This window comes from Apteryx mantelli, chromosome 7 (assembly GCF_036417845.1).
Source record: "Apteryx mantelli isolate bAptMan1 chromosome 7, bAptMan1.hap1, whole genome shotgun sequence".
Classification (NCBI taxonomy): domain Eukaryota; kingdom Metazoa; phylum Chordata; class Aves; order Apterygiformes; family Apterygidae; genus Apteryx; species Apteryx mantelli.
In genome coordinates this window covers 7,338,622-7,352,728 of record NC_089984.1, presented here as the reverse complement: position 1 = coordinate 7,352,728, position 14,107 = coordinate 7,338,622, and the positions used below count along the sequence as shown (strand labels likewise).

At 50.1% G+C, this 14,107-nt stretch overlaps 2 protein-coding genes across 7 annotated transcripts in view; one reads left to right on the top strand and one right to left on the bottom strand.

Annotated features, from left to right (window-relative positions):
* Positions 1–4,253, top strand: part of LOC106486937 (hexokinase-1) — a 40,403-nt gene extending 36,150 nt beyond the window's left edge. For 5 of the 6 annotated variants that reach the window (XM_067299736.1, XM_067299735.1, XM_067299740.1 and 2 more), the window contains 2 exons: positions 230–463; positions 1,177–4,253. In XM_067299736.1, coding sequence (XP_067155837.1) covers positions 230–463; positions 1,177–1,321 — 379 coding nt within the window. In that variant the 3' untranslated portion in view covers positions 1,322–4,253. The remainder of the gene's footprint in view (positions 1–229; positions 464–1,176) is intronic. The other variant, XR_010884693.1, reaches the window with a different exon arrangement.
* Positions 4,254–6,290: 2,037 nt separating this feature from the next.
* Positions 6,291–12,870, bottom strand: TACR2 (tachykinin receptor 2). Its single transcript, XM_013945631.2, is given in 6 exon segments — positions 6,291–6,480; positions 6,808–7,004; positions 7,605–7,761; positions 9,438–9,632; positions 12,411–12,816; positions 12,819–12,870. Coding segments are annotated over 6 exon segments (1,182 nt in total). The 5' UTR covers positions 12,856–12,870.
* Between the last annotated feature and the right edge of the window lie 1,237 nt (positions 12,871–14,107).

The following is a 14,107-nucleotide window of genomic DNA, read 5'->3' as shown; positions in this document are numbered from 1 at the left end:
TTTATGGGGGGAAGAAAAAAAACCCAAGTCGGTACTAAAAATATTTTCCTGGAATACCCTCGGAAAGCCCTGACGAGGGGAAGCAATGCAGAGCTGGACTTGGGCACCCGCTCGCGCCCCTCTGCCGCACCGCTTGCACGTGGCGGCGGCGTGGCGACGCTTGCTCTCCGCTTCTCACGGTGGGGTCGGGATCGCAGGAAGCCTCTAACGCCTTGCTCTTGTCCCGCAGCGACCGGTTAGCCTTGCTCCAGGTGCGAACCATCCTGCAGCAGCTGGGGCTCAACAGCACCTGCGACGACAGTATCATCGTCAAGACGGTGTGCGGAGCGGTGTCGCGGCGAGCGGCTCAGCTGTGCGGTGCCGGCATGGCTGCGGTGGTAGATAAAATTAGGGAGAACAGAGGATTAGAGCACCTGGAAATAACGGTTGGTGTAGATGGGACTCTGTACAAGCTACATCCACAGTGAGTATTTGCCGTCTCTGCGTTTGCCTGTGGCCTGTAGCGCGTTGCTGCACGTCCTGTCTCTTGACCCACCAGAAACTGGTGTCTCTTGCTTGCTAGGAAAAGAGCCAGGGAAGGGAGGACTTAGTTAAGGGTGGCCAGGGCTTTCTAAAAGGCGATGAGGGAAACAACAAGGCCTCCTGAAGGATTCGGAGGGCTGTGACAAACCGAAGGTGGTGGAACTTGCTGAGCAAGTTGCAGCGCGACAAGGGGATGATCTCTGGGTTCACGAAAAAAGCGACATGGCAGCGCCCAAATTTCTGGTGCATCTTTGGAGGATGTTTATGTATGGCGGGGCAGAGGAGACGGACTGTCACGAAGCAGTGACAGGCGAGAATAAGAGGCTAAAAGAGCAGGTGACAGGAGGAGGAGAGGGCGAAGTGCCTGTCTGAGCTGTGCATGGGTGCAGGCGGGTGGGTGGGAAGGAGAAGACCATACGTGGTGTCTTCTCTCCCTTTTTCTGTGATATCGGGTAACCCTGATCACGGAGAGAGGCCGGAGTGGGATAAAGTGCCTTGTTCCTCTAACTACTGCTGCTCCCTGTCTTCAAATTCCCCACAGTTTCCAGCATTACCGCTCTTTCCATGGTGAAGGGGGAAGCGTTGCAAGGGCCCGTGGTGGTGCCGTGGGATCTCCTCCCTCCCTCCCTCACCGCGGTGGTTTCCCTTTTGCAGCTTCTCGAGGATCATGCACCAAACAGTCAAAGACCTGGCGCCCAAGTGCGACGTGACATTCCTTCTCTCGGAGGACGGCAGCGGGAAAGGGGCGGCGCTCATCACGGCGGTGGGCTGCCGGCTTCGCGACGCCGAGCAGAACTGAACTCCTCCAACCTGGCCCCGATTCTGTCTTGTGAGCACTTTCTCATAAAGCAGCGACTGCCTAGTCTGAACTGGTAAAAACCCAGAACTCACTGCTTTATCGGGGGGAAAGAAAAAATACAACTAATGATATAAATAGGATACAAGATAGAATGTGTGCTGTTAATAATATCTCCTGTTTCTGGACCCCCAATCTGCATGTTTCTTATTCACCTTGTTGGTACCTTCCCCATCCGTAGGTCGTTGAAAATCAGTCTATACTTTCTGCAGCTGTCAAAAGTCGGTTGTTGTCCGAGATGAGATTGCCCCCAAGTGATGTGCGTTGAGAGCTGCCGTTGCATCGCACAAACCGTGCTCTGCCCAGCATCCCCGTTAAGCGTGCCGCCACCACGCCGACCACGAGACCCGGGGGGTTGTGCTTTCGGAGACGGGGAAGCAACAGTTCCCTCCTGCACATCTACCTGCTGTTGTTTCCTTTAAAGCGGTTGCGGAAACGTTACGGTGCGTCGGCGCTCTGCACGCGCGTATCTCTATAGTGGGACTTGGCGCCGCGACTGACTCGCTTCCTCGATTCCTGTTTTGTCACGGTAAAAGTAAATGCCCTTGTCCCACAGATCTGGTTCTACTGGTATTTCCCACTGCTTCTGTGAATAGTGTTGTGTTACCGAGCAAAACCTGTAACGTTTCGGCAAAAAACCCCTAAGGAGTAAAACGAAGTGGCTGGTGGTTGGGGTAATCCAAATCTCCAGGCCCGGGAAATGGGTAGATTTGTGGTCTTGAGGCAGGCTGCCCTCTGCTCCTCTGTTTAGGAGCTCTTACAGAATTATTTCCTATCTTTCTTGCTAGCATAGATGGGGGCACCGCAACTGCCGGTCTGCTGAACCTGCAGCCGAACAGTGTCACTCGGATGTGCACTTCCTTCTCTCGCCTTAAATGGGTATTTGCTTCCCCTCAGAGCTTTAATCTTTAATACTGTTGAGCAGCCACTCAAAACACAACAGCTAAAGTTAATGAGGAGAAAGGAATTTGAGGGTTTGATTTTCATCTTGGCTTTGAGGACCCAGTTGCATAAACCAACCAAACCACAAAACCAAAAGCAGACCCAGCTTATTCCAAGACTAAAGCAACAACAAAGATTACACACACTTGGTGTATCGTGTCCTCCGTCGAGTCGATGCCGTTGTTACATTCACATAGCAGTTATATTACTTAAATTGAGAAGTGGGTTAGGAAGGCAGAAGTTAAATAACATTTGCAAGTCACACCACTTTCTTTCTGCAAAGAGGGAGACCTCACAATAGTATTTAATTCCCATTCTTCTACCAAAAATGAATTTGAGATCTCTGCATGGTTTTCCCTCCTCTCTTTTCCTGCAGAAAGTAGACAGAAATTTGCAGGCTACTCCTGTTTGTTCTCTTTGCGCCCCCTAAGATTTGGATTGCCCTACCTATTGATAACATTTCAGTATGCGTTATGGTGCACTGTGCGTGAATGTCGTAAAGTAACATGTGAGTCACAACCAGTCATTGCAGCTTTAAGTGTGTGTCTACCTGAAAAATTGCATGCCTAACTGGTTTTGCAAAGGTAGAGAGTCTTTTTACTTTGCACACTAGTAGCTACGATACTAGTGTTACGTGATATTTGTGGAAAATATTAAACTTTTTTTGATGTGCGTTAACTGGTGTTTAGTGGTTCTTTCCAGAGAGACGCTGTTGGCCGGTGGCTTAGTGCTTTGGGAAATATCTATTGTGCAGGGAGAGCCGCAAGCTAATCCCAGCGGTGCTTGGGTTTTGCGCGCGCGTGCTTATTCCTGGGCATTCAGTCAGGTTCAAACGGGGGATTTCAGCCAGGTCCCCGTGCCTCGCGTTTCCGAACGGCTCATCGGAGTCCGTCGGAGGCGCAGAGGTGACCGTGCCCGAACCTTAGGGCGCGCGTGGCTTGCCCGCATGCCTCTCGCGCCCCGTTCTGCTGGGGGACCTGCAGCGGCGCCAGCATTTGCGTGACCGCGGTGTCAGGCGCTCACGCCGCGGGTTCGCGTGTGCCCTGCTAGATCCGTGTGCCAGAGCCCCCTTTGCACGCGCTAGAGCCGCGCTCCTCCAGGAACCAGATTTTGCGTTACGGCTTGAATAGTCTCCAGCACCCTCGATGGCCCCAAATAAGAGACAGGACAAGGGAGATGGGGGTTGCGTTTTAATGGCTGAGCATTTTGCAAATCTTGCGTCTGCCCTCGGCAGTCCTCTGGAGGTGGTCTGAGCCGTCCCTGGGGACCCGGGTTTGCAGCGCTCCTGCATCCGGGGCCCTTGGCGCTGGAGAGCCTGGGTCAGCGCAGGGCAGAGGGCGAGTGGGAAGTGAAGGTTAAGCTTGGTCCCTGTGTGACTGCGAATATCGGGGATGCTGCCATAGGTGGATTTGCCTATCGGATCCAGCTCGCAGCAACAAGCAGGGGTTGCTTTGTGTGTGTAACAGCATGATTTTTCCTACCGCGGCCCACAGGCAATGTACCCGATAAGGAACGGCAGCCCTTTTTGAAGGGGACCCTGGCGGGCTTTCCATTTTCAAGCTAATTTTTACCCCTAGGAAACTGTTACAAGTGAACCACGAGCCGTAGCTGTGTCTGAAGAAAGGTCTCCGATGTTATCCAAGCAACAACTGAGATGTCTTTCTTAAAGTTAAGGCTTGCTGAATAAAATTGTAGTCCTCTTAATTGTTAAGCTGTTGAAATTACTTTAGCATGAACACAAAAAATCTTATCTTTCCTGGGAAAAGATCATTTACATACTACTGTTGTAATGTCATCTGCTCCGTGTTCCTCTGGGGGTTCTCTCAGAAGCCTTTTGAATGGGTTTTAAAACAAGCAGACCTTGTTTTTTCTTTCTTTTTTCCCCTTAAAAAAAAAATAGAACACAAAAATAAAGTGTTTCTGAACTTCTGAACCCGTTCTGCGCTTTTTGTTTGTTGCTTTGCCACAGCAATAAGTCTTCAAATGTTTTTCCTTAATGACTGCAGGGACTCTGCTGGTGCTTAGAGCACAAGTAGCTGCACGGAGGAGAGATATATTGCTGGCCTGGAGGCTTTTAACTGCAGCGTGGTATTTATTTATATTAAGAATTGTATTTATTTCTGATGGAACATGGTGTTCTTGCGATATATTTCGAGTATCACAAGAAATAACGTAGTCTGCCTTGGTGTGCCCTCTCTTGTTGCAGTATCTAATAAGGGCTCAGCGCATCTCTGCTAGCTTTACCCGTTGCCGTTTCTAGCAGAGAGCCTTCTCGGGATCTGTGGTGCGAGTCCTTCGGAGAACGCTTCCCTTCGCTTGCAAATTGAAGAAATCGGCCTCCGCTTTCTGCGCCCAGCCCGGAAACAAGCCGGTGGGGAAAGGCGCCGGTGCTGCGAGCCATCGGTCCTGAGCGCTTCCCCTCTGCCCTGCGCGCGTGCGCGCACCGGCGGGGCTGCCCCGGCAGGAGCCGGCTGCCTGGGTGAGGGGTGGCCAGGTGACCTCGGGGCTGGAGACTGCCTGCTGGAACAACTCGGAATTACCAGCCTACAGCCCTGGGCTCTCTGTTGCTTCCCAGTAGTGAGACAAATTTGTTGGGTCTCTAAGAGTAGCACATAGCTGCTCTCCGGGGCCACCAGGGAGGTGGAGAACACTGTTAAGCGGAGAAAGAATAAGTGTCTGCTGACTCCCGTATTTGAGCAGACTTGGGAAAATCATATCCCCGAGCTCTCTTGTAGTTCAAGCCACAAATCTTTGCCCTGAATTTACTGCAGAAGCCAAACCTGGCAACAATTTGTGACTAAAGCAAAGGGGGATATTTCCAATAACTGGGTCTTGTGAACATCAGGGGAGCTCTCACTACGCCAGCTGTGGCTGTCTTGTGTTATACAAGTCTATCATGGAAGGTGAAGGTGACTGGAGGGCGCTACTTCTCACGCCACCGTTAAAGACTGTATTACATTGTACATAATGTTTATATTTCAGCTTCTCCTGTTTTGCACGTCTGCACATAATGTCTCAGGCTTTGAACACGGCACTTGTCAGCCTTTATTCCCTGTGTGAGAAGAGAAGGACGGAGCAGAGGGAGTTGGGGTAAGTCTGGGCAGGGAGAAGGAGGAGGCTGTCTGGGACAAGATAGCTGTGGGTTGGGCTGCGGCTAGGACCGAGAGGAGGAGGCACAGGAGCCGGATTCGGATTGCTCTCCGTGCTCCCTTTGCCTTGCGTTGGAGACGGTCTCTAGCCAGGGGAGGGCGAGCCGAGCTGCCGCCGCTGCAAAGAGCTTCTTGAAAGTTGGAGGAACCACTTGAATGCAGTTTAAGAGGAAAATGACATCGTATTTTAGTCCAAGGTCATGGAAATCCATGTGACTGTGATTCGTTAAGGAATGGCTTCTCGCTTTTTGTCGATGAGAGATGGTGCTGGCGAAAACTGCAGGCCTGAAAATCCCAGAACTGAGGCAAGTTTCAGGCGGGCTTTCCAGCCTGGCCTCAAGCCTCCCGGGCGCTTCGGCATTTGCTGTTGCGGTGAGCACACCCCGGTGGTCCCGCTCGCGTCTCGCCTGCCCCGGGCTGCCGAGCCGCGTGGAGTCGGCTGCCCCAACCGGCCCGGGGTCCGGATGTGCCCCTGGCGCTGCTGCATCACTATTTGGCCAGATTTTAGCGTCTCGGTGGAACAGAGAACACGAAGGCGATCACCATCTGGATGAGAATGATTTGAATGCTACCGATGGATGCTGCCTGCGGTTTGCAGTGCTGCTTTTTTGACTTTAAGGGCAAAATCTCTGTTCCGTACTGCAGTCCTCAGCGCCGGGAAGGGCTCAGCTTGCAGCCGTGGCTGGGCAGTGTTTGGAGCTACGTTATACTACTTCCAACGCTGCTGGCATTTGCACAAAAGTCCTGTAGAAAAGAGCTGCTTAAAACCCCTGCTTTAATCTTGTAAAAATCTACTTAGAGCCTAAAGCTTGAGAAGAAAATCAGAGCGTTAGCTGAGTGAGGGTAAATGATGTCTTTTCATTGAATTGCGCTTCTGTGCTGAAACTTGATGTTTTTAACCTTCTGTGGGTCGTCTGGTAATGGGACGGGGATGTAAGTTTCAGTTTGTCTTTCTCAGTTGCTTTTATGCACGGACACCACCGGAAGGCTAATTTGAAGCCAGAACGAAACCTGTAAACGCAAGAAGAGAAATTAAATGGTAAAACGATCATCCTCTCTGCACTGCGAAAGAACAAATGTGTGACCTGGTTCTGTCTCTGAATGACTGTGGGAAACAAAAGGTTTCTACTGAAATCAAAGGATTTGGGTCGGAGTGACAGCTGGAAGCGGGGCTAAAAAAAAAAAAAAAAAAGTGTGGCTAATCTCATACTAGTAGACTATAAACTTGTCTACCTGGCCCGGAAACATGTGCATCATTCCAAAATCACACTTGTCTTCTCCTCCAGAGATGCATGCCCTTGCAGACTGAGATTTTCTTTTTCCTTGCGTGCTGCTCACCTTTGGTTGAGGCAGCAGTATATGATGGGATTGTACATCGTCGAACTCATGGCCAGCAGAAAGATGGCCAGGTAAACCTGCTGAATGTACTTCTGCTGATAGATGTCTTCCTTGAAGTTCCCCAGGATGAAGTATATGTGATAAGGCAGCCAGCAGACAGCAAAAATGATCACGACTACCACCATCGTCTTCACAAACTGGAAAACCAAAAGCAGCGTGTTACTCGCGCCTTGGCTCTGCACGAGCGCCGGGTTGCTGGGGGAGTGGAAAATGCTGCTGGATTTGTGTTTGCTTTTCCCCCCTGAAGCGCTGCGTGCGATGTATAGAGCTGGGCTGAAAGAAAGCAGTCCTGAGGGTGGAAATTGAGAACGGGGAGGGAGTTGCAGCATGTGTTTCCCTGCGGACTACGGGAGCTTTCTGTAGAAAGCTGCTTGCAGCTAAGTCAAAGAGACTCAGCAGGGAAATATGAGAACTGCTATTATATTAAAAGCTCTGGACAGTGGTGGAGAGGTTTTCCCTGGCTTATTCTGTGATGTGTGGATTCGCTGGATACTGCCCTTTGCTCTCTAAGGGTTTCTGGGCAAACTAGTCTCCTCCCTGATGCTGTGAACCTTTCTTCCCTGGAGGCTTAGTTTTTCTTCATACTTGCTGGGCAATGCCCCTTACCCCTTGGCCCAAAATATGTCGTCACCCTTTCTTGCCCAATCCTGCAAGATTTTGTATCTAATGCAAGCTCCGTGCTGGAGCCAGAAGGGCTGGCGCACTGAGGGGAATTATTTTTAAATGTAACTTCCGACCTTTTTCTTGGCGTTAACTTGATGCTCGTAGCGGATTCGATTAAGGTGGTTGCCTGGAACTGCGCTGCTCCACAGAGTAACTCCTATAATGCTGTACGCAACAAACATCACCATTAAAGGCAGTACGTAAATCAACACGATCACTGCAATGTGATACCTGAAAAAGAAAAACAAGCACGTTTTCACAGTCAGTACGTCGCTTGAAGAGCTCTTTCAGAAATCGTCTTTTGGATGCATGTGTCTGGCTCCCATTGACTTCAACCCCACAACATGAAGAAGCAGGAATTTTGCTAAACCGTGCAGCCCCCCGTCCACACGGGCTGCTCGCTGCTGCCCTGGCCGTGCGCGAGCTCGGGCGCTCTCCAGCTTTCCACGTTACCCCTCGGGCTGCTGCTGCTTCCCTTGCACTCGGCTCCGATTACTTTAAGCGAGCACTGTTTATGGGGAGGGAGCGACCAGCTCGCTTGCTTTACAGCAGATGTCAAATTAATGTAAACTGTGAAAAACAGAGGATTACGCTGCTGGCAGTGACCACCGAAGGCTGGGTGCACGTGGTCCTTCTCCGGCTGACAACGCTGCGCGGTTACCTGCGGCGGTAACCTGTGACAGGGGAAAAACCCTCTGGTTAAGGTACTTTATTTTGGTGAGGCTTTTACAGGTTCAGTCCCTTCGTATCCAAGATTCCTCGTGTGGTTGGGAGCTGCTGCTCTTTAGCCAGGGGTTCGGGATCAAGCGTTTGGGACCGAGCTTTCCAGCCTGCGGGGACAACAGGCGGTGATTTTGCCCACACGCTGGGAATCTCCTGTTTCGGCCCTTGCATGAAGCTTCTGCAGCTTGGCACAGATTGGTGCGAAAACCTGTTACTTTGGTAAAAGCTAACTGTAGGAGGCATCCAGCTGTGTGTGTCAGAGATGGAGGAGGAGAAGGGGAAAAATAGCCGTGGTGCAGATAGCTGGGCAAAAGCGTTCACCGTGAAGAACGGTCGTGGGGGATTCAGCCCTCGGTTTTGCTCTGAAGAATCGTTTCCTTTTTGTTAATCAACTTGTTCCTTTTCCGCGGTTCTGCCATTAGTCCTTCACACAAATATGTTTTGCGTGATAGACTTCTCAACCTGCTCTTTGTATCAAGGGCGTAACGATTAATCGCAGCAGATCCCCGAAACGCAGGATAGACTTTGTTTGATCTGCCTGAGCAGTCTCGCCCAAAGAGCGGGAGGAAATTGCCGGGAGGGTTGGGAGCTCGCGGGAGGGCAGAGATGTGCCCAGGTAAGCAGGTCTGTAAAACTTCAGGGTGCTTGAAACACAGTCCTCTTTCCCCCACAAGGAAGAGCATAATTTTTAGCTACTTGTGTCACTTCTCGGCATTAAAAATCGCCAGCTTCTTCCTGCCTGAAGGAGGGAGAGGAGAATCCAGAATTTTTGGAACTAGGATTTACTGCTCGTTTTGAGACGTCACGCTCAGCTTTCTCTTGAATCCACGTGAGCTGGGTGGTGGCACCCGTTCCCTGGCCCAGAGAGAAACCTCTTCCAATCCCTGCTGCAGAGGGGGGCTTCACGTGACTTGATCTCCCTCCGTTCTGGGTGGTGTGTCACCTGTCTTTAGCCTGAGTGTGAACACATGGCAACTTTTTCCATGGCTGGCTTAAACCGAGCTTAGGTGGGTTGCCCCCATCCCACACCCCTCTGGCTGCGTGTTTCCCCCCAGTTTTCCCCTTCTCTCTCTCCCAGTACAGCCTGTAGCCAACACTTTGGAGGAGACATGAATTTCACGGTTAACTTCTACCTGAACCTGCACTTTTCTCGTTTCTCTCGCGCACCCCCGAGAAGGTCTTACGTGAGCTGGTGCTTCCACCCAGTGTCATCCGGCCAGATGACGACGCACTTGGTCGTCCCGTTATCCATCATGATCTCGGCGTAGAAGCACTGCGGGAAGGCGAGCCCAAACGCCACCAGCCAGATGATCCCTATGATGACTCTGGTGCTTCCCGCAGAAAGCCTGGGCTGAAAGGGGTGAATTATAGCCACATACCTGCAAGACAGGTGGGTCGTGCTTTTACTGTTGCGTCAATAAACCATACAAATAATATAGCAAGAGTAAAAACTTGTCAAATGATATGGTAGGCTTCATTATTTAAGGGCTATAAGTAATTGGAAGGAGCTAATCTTTTCTTAAGAGAAGCAACTACAAGTCTTAAGGCAGTGTATCTTAAACGCATGCGGATGGATGCTTTCGGTGTGGGGAGGAAGCAATCGTCTGTGCCTTCTTCATATGCTCCTTTGCAAGTCTTCCCCTTGCTTTGAATTCTTCATTGTTGTTTCTTTCTTCATTTTTCAAACTAGTTTATCTGAAATCCCAGGTTGAGCTAGAACTGGAAAGCTTTGAAAAAGGCCAGCACAGTTTTCTGGCCCTCCCCTCTCCCATGAACAGGTACTGTGTACTTAAAATAATACCGATGGCTGAAAATAGTATTGCTGTGGCACCGATGCAAGGTGCCTAAACACACTGTTCCCACTAATTATGTCAGTCGTTGATGCCCCATATTATCACAGCAACACTGTCTTATGTATCCTTTACTCTGTATTTTTTTCCCCCACTGATTTTAGCAGTGGAAAACGTGTGCCACCCGCTTCTGCCTGTAACTGCTCTAGCGCTTGCGCTCGTGGCGCAGGGCACATCCCCTCGTCCCCCACCTGTCGGGAGCCCTCGCGGCACATCTGACTATCGGGTTACTGCGAGCCCGGCGGCCGCCTGGTTTTAAGTTCACTGTGCAAAAATGCGCGGCACCGTAGGGAGTACTTATCAATTATGCATTTCTTGTCACGCCGTTCGTATTCATGGCTCTTTCGAAGGCAAAATAGAGTGGAAAATGCCAATTGCCTCCCCGTTTTCAGAGTGGAAAATCTGACAAATTCTGTGCTGCCTCTTGGCCAGGCCTTTGGGAGAGAAACCTGCCTGGGAAAGGGCATGGGACGGACACGCGGCACGGACACATGGCACGGTACGTAGCCCGGCACTGCAAGGTATCAGAGCCTTAGGTAGCTGTCGAATTTTTACACTGCCTTGCATTTCTTTAGCTTACAGTAGGTGATATTGTAGTTTGCTAAAACCCAATCTTGTGAGATTTCCCGTGGTTTTCCTTCCTTGCAATAAACTGCTTCAACAGACGTCGTTTTATCGCAGTTAAACAACTGAGCCCAGGAGGACACTGGCTCGCGTAACAATAAATGGAAGCTGCGGGTTTCCAGGAGACGGTGTCAGCGTCTATTTTAAGGTCAAGCGAAGAACAGCTAAATATGGTTTGCGGGGAGATGCCAAGTTTTCTTTCTGAGCCTTGCTGTGTGACTCGAGAGATTTTGACTTTATAGGTACTTTCCCAACAGTCCCTAAGGAATGAGAGTAGGGAGACACGAGGATAGGCTGAAATGGAGTGGGTTTTTTTGTTTGTTTTTGGCAGACTACATGTGTAAAATAACTATTATCAAGAATCCGTGATTTAAAGCCAGGTTTAGCAAAAACGTTTTGGGGTTCAAAATTGAGATGCTGTCACTTCTAAATAGAGATTTGCTTTTATTTGGACAACTGCAGGCTAATGAGCACATCGTTGCGCTCTCTTCTTATCAGCAAACCTTTTAGTGACCGCAGTGGCGAGTAGCCTGTGTTTTGGAGGCTGCATGTCAGTCCCGGACGTATCTGTAATTCAGGTGTCTGTAGGCACTGGGTTGCAGGGCAGAGCTTCGCTTTGCCAGCTACTCTCTCTATCTTGTTTGATTTGTCTCTCGCTGGGCTCCCGAGGCTGGGAGCATCGGCCAGGACCCTGCCGGCAGCGAGCTGGGAAAGCCGCACTGGTGATTCACTGAGCAACGCTGTTCAGATGGCTCCAGAGGGATGCTGGCATCGGTCCCGAGGGAGCTGGAAGGGCCCTTCTCCGATATGCATGCTTGATAAGAAATGGCAGAAACCGGTAGGAAACCGCAAAGTCGACAGAGGACTGATAGGGGACGTGATAAGAAACCCCAGGTATTTCTGGACGATGGGTTGTGCTTGCCCAGGAGGGCAAGGCAACACAAGGAGGGCTGGGAGAAACTTTTATATTTCATTGCTGCCTATAAGAAAGGAAATTGCAGTGGATTTTTGACTACTTCCTAGTAAATAGGAAAAAAAAGCGTTACTCTACTTTACAATGAACCATAAACACATTCAGGCTCCACAAATCTAAGCTTGAGTAAGAGACACTTGGCAGATCCTAAGAGAGTATTATGAAAATACTAAATTGCCTCAAAAGTCAAACAAAACCACTGTAATTACTTCCCCCCCCCCCCCCCGGAATAAATCATTCATGTAAATTATTGAAACCAGCCCTGCCATTTCTGATCCGCTTCCCATGTTTCTGTTGGTTTGTGATTACACTGGACTTGCAAGTGGGATTGTGGATTCTGATGTTTTCAGCATTTGTATAATCAGCCTATTCCCATAATTCCTGCTCTGTCCAAATTATGGGACCTTCTCAAGGTTTAAAAAATGAAAAAGTGTGCATGGGAAACATATGTAACATGGGAACAAAAAAATTCAAGCCGCTTCCATTCGTTGCGGACTTGGGCATGATGCAGACCAGGGATAAGGCAGACGAACCTACTTTTCATTTCATAACCAGCATCTAACCCCATAGTCTATTTGCTGCTTTGTGGGTAAGGCACCTGCCAGGGTAGATGGGGCCCAACTGCACAAAGTATTGCAATAGATTTTTTTGGTGGTTGTTTAGCCTACAGCAGATTTGTTCAGACATTGTCTTTCCCATTCAGCTCTTACCTCTCTGCAGCAATCGCTGTCATGGAGTAAATGCTCACAAACATTGCGGTAATGGGGAACCAGTTCTGAAACCTGCAGAATTCCTCGCCGAAATACCAGACGTTGTGGCTGGCGTAGATAAAATTGAAGATGGTGTTGAAAGCAGACATCAGCAGATCCGAAAGGGCCAAATTCACAATGAAGTAATTGGTGGCAGTCCTCATCCTGCTGTGCGCGAGGATAATCCAGATGACGGTGACGTTGCCGACCATCGACACGACCACTACGAGGGAGTAGGTGATGGCCCACAGCGCGATTTGCCAGCCGGGCTGGGTGAACTGGGTTGCGGCCGTCCAGTTGCCGCTGTCCTCGAGGGAGTCCGCTGGGGAAACGCTGCTAGTGTTTAAAAGGGAAATTGCGCTCATGTTTTTTCTTCAGCCAGGCACAAAATCGGGTCTTCTGGCATCCGCTGGCTCGCTTGCGGTAGTCGCTGGCGTTGCGAATCCCCACGTATGTGACCAGGTGCTGCTGGAGAGACCTCAGGATGCGATGTCTGATGTCCTCCTGCCCTCTTTCTCAAGGGATGCAATGTCGTGCCCAGGGAAGATGCTCCTCAGCAAGGGCCTCCCTGCCTGGCACTTCCACTTAGCTTGCAGAGCAACCAAAACCAAAACCAACCCCCCAAACCTCTGAGTTCCTTTTCCCCTAAAAAAGAAAGAAAGGGGGGAAAAAGAGAGGGGTGGAGGGTTTTCCAGGTCAGTAACAGGCAGTCTCTTCTTTTAGATTATCTTTAGGGCTAAGGAAATATAACTGCAAGTATCAAGCCATAAAGCATTTTAATCCGAGTGGAAATCCTTCTGCTTTGTGCCAGGGATTTTCCAAAGCACTGGGTGTCTGGACTTGGTGGTGGGACGAAGGATGCGTTATCATCTCTGCCTGCATGACTGCTAAGCGCGAGGCAGCAGCCGGACTGGGATGGATTTTCTACAGGGTTTAGGGGACTTGGGAAGGAGGTGGAGTCTCTCGCAGGCAGAAACTAAACAACCAATTTGACATCAAATGTAATGCGGCAAAGTGGTGCTTAAAACTCCCCCTCTTCCCCCCGCTTTTGTTTTGGAAATAATCTCTGAAATGGCTGTGCTGCTACCGGGATTTATAGGCATAAATGCAATCCTTGTGTTTCTAGAGCGCTCTCGGGCTTTGTGGGGTCTCTTGTAGCAAAAGAGAAAATATATTTGCCACAACTGCAGCAAGGCGGTCTTGCTCTCTGCAACTACGCGGAGGTTTGCCAGCGTTTTTAATAGCATGTTGCATTTACTTACGGTGAGTGCCCAGCATAATATAACTCCACCAGCTGTATTTAGCAGGTTTGATATGATTTAATTCATTTGAGTGACTGTGCTTTCGGTGCTGGAAGGGCCGCCAGTCAGTGCTGCAGCATTTGTCAAGGCCGGACCTGAGCTGGGATTTCCAGTGAGGCTTCAGCAGAAAGCCAGCACCCGGGGTCGATCCTGGTGTTTCTTTACCTGCGCTGCCAAAGCTGTTTGCAGAAAACCGCTGGCTTTGCACACGCGGGGGGGAGAGGAGGAGGAGAAGGATGTGGTGCACCTAGCAAAGGGGAAGCCCTGGCTCTCGTCCCTGCTCCGAGGACAGGTTTCTTTCTCACTGTCATCTTTTGGATAAACTACATAAAACCTAAACAGCACGTCGAGGCTGAG